General features: G+C 46.1%; 1 protein-coding gene across 1 annotated transcript; it reads right to left on the reverse strand.

The window, feature by feature from the left end:
- Positions 1–5778: 5778 nt before the first annotated feature.
- On the reverse strand, positions 5779–6426 carry LOC117359681 (zinc finger protein 583-like). The gene has a single exon (XM_033942897.1). The coding sequence runs from the start codon at positions 6394–6396 to the stop codon at positions 5779–5781; it is 618 nt and encodes a 205-aa protein (XP_033798788.1). The 5' UTR covers positions 6397–6426.
- Between the last annotated feature and the right edge of the window lie 239 nt (positions 6427–6665).

Raw genomic sequence — 6665 nt, forward strand, 5'->3', positions numbered from 1 at the left:
TGAGACAGAGTTTGAGAGTGAGGGAATCGGATACTTGGTCAAAGGCAGCCCAGAGTCTGTCGGCTGGGAAAGCGCTAGAGGCTGGCAGAGTAGGGTTGGGGTCAGTGAGCACCAGGGAGTTGTAGGAGATGCAGGTGGGAAGGAGGATCGTAAGGTAGTGACCTTTTTCATTGAAGAATTTTGCTAGAACATCAGCTGAGGGGGAGGAGGGGAGAGAGGTGGAGTCTTTTTTGGAGGTTAGGGAGCGCGCCAGATTTTGAAGAGTAGTACTACTCTGGTTGTTGGAATCTGGAGATTTTCTGACCGTAAGTTTCTTTCTAACTTTTTTTAGCGCTGAATTGTAGTGCTTAATATTGGCTCTCCAGGATTGTTTATCGGAAGGGGAGTTAGATTTTTTCCACTTACGCTCCAGAGCTCGACATTTCTGCTTTAGTTCTCTGTGATGAGGGAGGTACCAGGGGGCTTTACGAGGGTAGGAGATGGATTTGGTGGAAAGGGGAGCGAGGGAATGGTAGGTGGATTCAGAGAGGGTGGTCCAGTTATGCCAGTTGGATTTAGGGTCTGCAGGCTTAGGAGCGGAGGAGAATTGTTTGAGAAATTTTGTCCAGAATAAGTCGCTTGAGATTTTTTTACGAAAGGTGATGGAATTAGAGGAGAGGGGAGGAGCCCCGAGATGTGACATGAAAATGGGGAGGGAGAAGGTCCCAAGGAAGTGGTCAGACCAGGGGACCTGTTCCCAGCGGGTGTCGCCGGCTAAGGTTTTGTAGGCGGTAAGATCAAGGAAGGTGATGAGGTCTAGAGTGTGTCCCTTTTCGTGGGATGGGGATGAGGAGGGGGGTGAAAAACCGAGAGAGGTGAGGAAACTCTTCAGTTCGATCGTATCCTTGTTGGTATTGTTGTCAAGGTGGAAATTGATGTCCCCAATGATCAAGAGTCTTTGAAATTTGAGGAAGGCGTTTGAAATAGTTTCGAGAACGAGATCAGAGGATTTGTTCCAAGGGGTAGGTGGGTGGTAAAGAAGTAGGATGCCCAGTGGGTGAGGTTGGAGTTCGTCGTTGACCGAGGCCAACATGTATTCTAGAGAGGTGTGGCTATTCTTTTCGATGAGCTAGACATCAAAGAATGATTTGTAGATTAGTGCCAGACCGCCGTCTATACGGTTAATTCTGGGAGAAAACAGACCTTGGTAGCCATGGGAGCAGAGTTCATTTTGTGTAAATATGTCATCTTTCGTGATCCAGGATTCCGTGATGCAAAGGAATCCCGGGTCAGAGTCCTCGAGAAAGTCCTTCAGGATTTGAATCTTATTGCATGCGGATCTGGCGTTGCAGTAGAGAGTTGGGACTGGGGTAAGTGAGTCAGAGGCAAGGTTAGGGAGGTTGGCGGAGGGAACAGGCTTTAGGGATGCGTGGTTGGCTCTTCGAGGGTTTTTTTTTGGAGGGGTGGTTTCTGGTGCGTAGCAGCGTGGGGATTCTGAGGCCAGGAGAGAGGTTTGGGTCAGTTGAGGGGTCGGGAAGGTTAGGGGAAGGAGGATTCAAGCATAGGGTGGTGTAGGGAGAGGAGCAGAGCAGGCGTAGGAAGAGCCAAAAAGGTGGCTTCATTATTTTTTTTTTTTGGTGGAAGAGCTTAGGCGGGGGGGGGGGGGGGTGCTAGGTGGTTTGTATCAGAAGAGGAAGGGGGTTGGCATGGAGCCCGATCCTACCGGAGGGTGGGCTATGATATCTAAACTAGATAAGGACAGGAGAGAGAGCTGGGTGGTCTGCTAGGCTATGAACTGAATGGTCAGTGGTAGGTGGGGTAGGGGTCAGAGCAGCAGGAAAGTTATACTTGGTGGCAAGACAGTAACGTGCAGGAATAACAAGTGGTATTTAAACAAACAATAAATGTCGGCTTTCCTGAGTCGGGAGGGGGGCGGAGCAGGGCTCCCACGCTCCTCTCTCGATGCAGGGGGGCCGGAGGAGAAAACAGGCACCTCCGATGAGGATGTCTTGAAAAAGTCTGCTTTCCTGTGGCGGGAGGGGGGGCGGAGCAGGGCTCCCACGCTCCTCTCTTGATGCAGGGGGGCCGGAGGAGAAAACAGGCACCTCCGATGAAGATGTCCCGAAAAAGTCTGCTTTCCTGTGTCGGGAGGGCATTGCCCTACAGGAATTGATTATCACAGGGTTAGTACATAGACCCTTTCCACCTATAAAATAGATGTCGGTAACTTTGTTTAACCAATGGTGAGATTAGTGCGTGGCAATTAATTGGGAAAATGGGAAATATCAGACATTTTCTAGCCATGGCACAAATGCCCTTAGCACACGGGACATGCATAAGCAGTGCATTAAGGCCACATTTGCTGTAGCTTTAGTAAAATGACCCCATGGCTTTTTGAACTATCCTATAAAATCTCCCCAGATGACAACTCTCCAATGTTCAAAAACAAAAGCTTAATAAATATTAGCATCTGTATTAATTACTGGCTTTGCTTGGTTTTGTTTCTAAATAATCAGGATCACCATATCGCAGATGACTCTCATTGCAATAGGGAGTTAAGGGAATCCTGGCAAGAACCATTATCTGTTCTTTTCAATCTTTCTCTAAGCACAGGAAGGGTCCCCTTGGACTGGAAAACCGCCAACGTAATCCCATTCCACAAAGAAAGGGCTGCAGGACAGAGAAGCAAACTACAGACCAGTGAGTCTCACGTCTATAGTGTGTAAAACTCATGGAAACACTGATCAAACAGCAATCTTGACACAATCCTAGACGTAAGAAAAACTGCGTGATCCACCACCAACACGGGTTCACCAGGTAGATCCTGCCAATCTAATCTGATTAGCTTTTTTGACTGGGTTACTAGACAACTGGAGACGCCGGAGAGTCACTGGACGTGGTATATTGGACTTCAGTAAAGCATTTGATAGCGTCCCTCATCGAAGATTTACTGAACAAGCTGAAATCGATAGGATTAGGAGACTACTCTAACTACATGGGTTGGGGATTGGCTGAGCGGTAGACTCAGAAGGTGGTGGCATGTGAACGGTACCCCATCCGAAGCATTGGACGTGATCAGTGGAGTGCCGCAGGGCTCGGTCCTGGGCCCGATTCTATTTAACTTATTCATAAGAGATATGACGCAAGGACTTAGAGGAAGGGTATCACTGTTCGACGCCGCCGCCAAAATTTGCAACATAGTAGGCAAAAGCTATTATACTGATAATATGACACCGACCTATTGTTGCTGGAACAATGGTCAACTACTTGGCAGCTCAGGCTTCAATGCTAAAAAATGCAAGATAATGCACCTGGGTAAGAGAAACCACGTTAGAACTTATGTACTAAATGGTGAGGACCTTGGATAGGACCACGGCGGAACGCGACCTAGGGTGATCATTAGTGAGGACATGAAGGTTGCCTAATCAAGTGGAGAAGGCTTCCTCCAGGGCAAGACAAATGATGGGGTGTATCCGCAGAGGTTTCGTCAGCAGGAGACCTGAAGTTATGATGCCGTTGTACAGAGCCATGGTGAGGCCTCACTTGGAGTACTGTGTTCAGTTTTGGAGACCACACTACCGAAAGGACGTGCTGAGGATCGAGTCGGTTAAGCGAACGGCCACCAGGATGGTCTTGGGGCTCAAGGATCTCAAGTATGAAGAAAGATTAAAAAAATTGCGGCTGTACTCACTTGAGGAAAGAAGAGAACGGGGAGATATGATTGAAACATATAAGTACATCACGGAACGCATCGAGTCAGAAGATGATATCTTCTGGCTCATGGGACTCTCGACCACCAGAGGGCATCCGTTGAAAATCAGGGGGGGGGAAGTTTCATGGCGACTCCAGGAAGTACTTCTTCACCGAAAGAGTAGTGGATCATTGGAACAGACTCCCACTCCAGGTGATAAAGGCCAGCAGCGTGACGGATTTTAAGCACGTGGGGATCTTTAAGGGAGTAAATTCAGAGGAGGGGATACTTGGAATGGGCAGACTTGGTGGGATATAGCCCTTTTCTGCTGCTTTTTTCTATGTTTCTATCTCAGCGCTTGCTCTAAGAACACATGCATATAATCAGAAAAGAGATTAATCTTGTATAGATCATCTTGGTGGATCCTACTCGCCAATAGTTCTAGGGACAGAACAAACAACATAGGAGAAAAAGGGCACCCCTGCCACGCGCCTCGTTCCAGCTGAAAAGTAGGAGTTAAGTCCCCAGTAGGATTACGATACAGGGAGTGTACCCCTGCTAAACTGAGGCAAAATCCAGAAGAGATGTTGCTAGAGGATTTTATCAAATGCCTTTTCAGTGTCCAGGTGAGTGATAATAGCGTCCCCTGCTCCCCTTTCCATGGCCTGCAAAGCATGTAAAGCCCTGAAATTCTTGGTTGGAGCACAGTGGCCTGGTACAAACCCTGTTTAGTTTGGGTGTATCAAGAGTGATAAGACTTTTCCCAAACAGGCTGCAAATATACTAGCAAATAACATCTTTGTTCAACAACGAGATAGGACGGTATGAACCTAAAAGCTCAGGATCTCTTCCTGTTTTGGATAAAACCACTACCGTAGCATGAGTGATACGCAAAAAGCATGGCACATATCTCCAAAGGGACCAATCATCTGACCCCCCACAATTTTATAAAACTCCGATCCTAGTCCATCTGGCCCAGATGCTTTCACAAGCTTAAGCCACTTAAGTGTTTGTTGAATTTCTTTCCCTGATATGGGCACATTTAGACTGGCCGTCTAATCTTCTGGCCAGGTCTTGAAAAAATAAATCTCTTCTGTTCACATCATATTGCTCTTTATCGTATAGGGTCTTGTAAAATTGTACAAATGAATCCTGAATGTCTTTGTCTTGTGTAACTAAAGAGCCCGACACAGTTTTGATCCGGGTGACCACCTGCTTGGCTGGCTTATGTTTGATTAGATTGGTCAATAATAGCCTGTCCACTTCGTTACCCATTTATGGAGGTTAAATTTATACAACTGAATATCCCTCAGTGCTCTCTGGTTTAAGAGCTCATTAATTTGTTTTGTTATTGAAGCACATTGCTGTCTGATGCGCTCCAAAGATCTATATATGGAGGACCTCCTCAAGGAGTGTAACAGATGGGATAGGGAGCTAAGCTCCGCATCCCATTTTTTCAGAGGGCGAATGTTATATTCTATAACCTTTCCCCTCATAACAGCTTTAGCAACCTCCCAGTAGGTTATAGCACCCACATCTATAGGGTCATTATCAGTTAGATAGTGGGACCTGGCCTCCTGAAGGTAAATGTTAAATTCAGAGTCCAGGTTCTTTCTCCTCCCCCCTCCCCTTCCTAGGGCTCTACTCTGCACCAACCCAAGATCCACCCATGCCATACCATAATCAGAGACCATGTAAATAATAGCATAAACTGATTTACAGTATTTATTGAATTTTTTTGTGGGATCTCAGCCTACCAGGTAAAAAGCACAGCTTAATATATAAACTCAAATTCCCCCCCTCCTTTACTAACATGTAGAGTGGGTTTTAACACCAGCAGCGGTGGTAACTGCTCCGACGCTCATAGAATTCCTACGAGCGTTGAAGCAGTTACTGTCTCTGTCGGCGCTAAAACCCGTGCTACACGTTAGTAAAGGAGGGGGGTTTGTTATTTAGTCGAGGTACTGAGAAATACTAGGCAGAAATATTCCCAATAACTGTACTATTTTTATCTCTAATGTGTCTGCAAATATACTGATTAAGTATATTGTATAATTTCAGTTCACTTGCTTAATAGAGTTTGATATGGTTCAGAAGAACAAAATTTATTATTGAAGTTCTTTTTTGTGGATTTTTCCTTTCCTCTGACCATGGTGGAATTTAGAAGTAATTTTATCACTGTTTTTAATTTGGAAGGATCCCTCCGCTAGGTGTCTCTGGTCCTCAGGGATGTAACTCAGATCCCTGTCATTTCTCTCACACTTCCTGACTCCATCCCTTGAGACCTCTGTACGGTCTCTCTGGTTCTTTGATTCCTGCTTATAATTCTTTGTATTAATCTTCTCAGTTCCCTGGGAAATATTCTCACAGACATTTTCTGCCTGTGTTTGGATTTGTTCCATTTCAACTGGTTCTTCTCCTTGATTCTTTTCTCTCTTCCATTTGTGCTGGATCTGATGATCTGAGCAGCTGCTTTTCCCAGTTTCTCTTTCCTCCGATTCAGCCTCAAACCTGATGTACGGCTCTTCCCCTTGTTCTATGCAGGATATAATCTTAGGGGTGAAGGTTGGAGAACCCAATGAGAGCAGGGTCTGATAGTTGTCCTTCATCACCTCCCTGTACAGCTCCTTCTGCTCTTCATCTAAATACTCCCACTCCTCCTGAGAGAAAGAGACAGTGATGTCCTCAAATGTCAGCTGCATCTGGGCAGAAGCTCCTGCAGCCATTTCCCAGGATCAGGCTTTGCCTCTTGCAGTGATCGGGAACCGGAAGTTTCGGCTCAATAGCAGGAAGAAGACAAGACTCGTTTCCTGTTAGGCACAGGATGATGACGTCTGTCAAACAAGGAACATAAACTTTGTTCCTTCTCTTACAGTCCTTTAGAATTTTTCAAGCAGACCATGCCCTACAAATATTCTGGTAGGGCATCTACCCGAGGGATGTACAGTCAAAGCTCGGTTTGCGAGTGTTTTGCAAGACGAGCAAAACATTCTCG

Source organism: Geotrypetes seraphini, chromosome 4 (assembly GCF_902459505.1).
Source record: "Geotrypetes seraphini chromosome 4, aGeoSer1.1, whole genome shotgun sequence".
Lineage (NCBI taxonomy): Eukaryota > Metazoa > Chordata > Amphibia > Gymnophiona > Dermophiidae > Geotrypetes > Geotrypetes seraphini.

Bases quoted from the DNA above. Each gene is read 5' to 3' on its own strand.
- LOC117359681 (XM_033942897.1), bottom strand. From the start codon at position 6,396: ATGGCTGCAGGAGCTTCTGCCCAGATGCAGCTGACATTTGAGGACATC.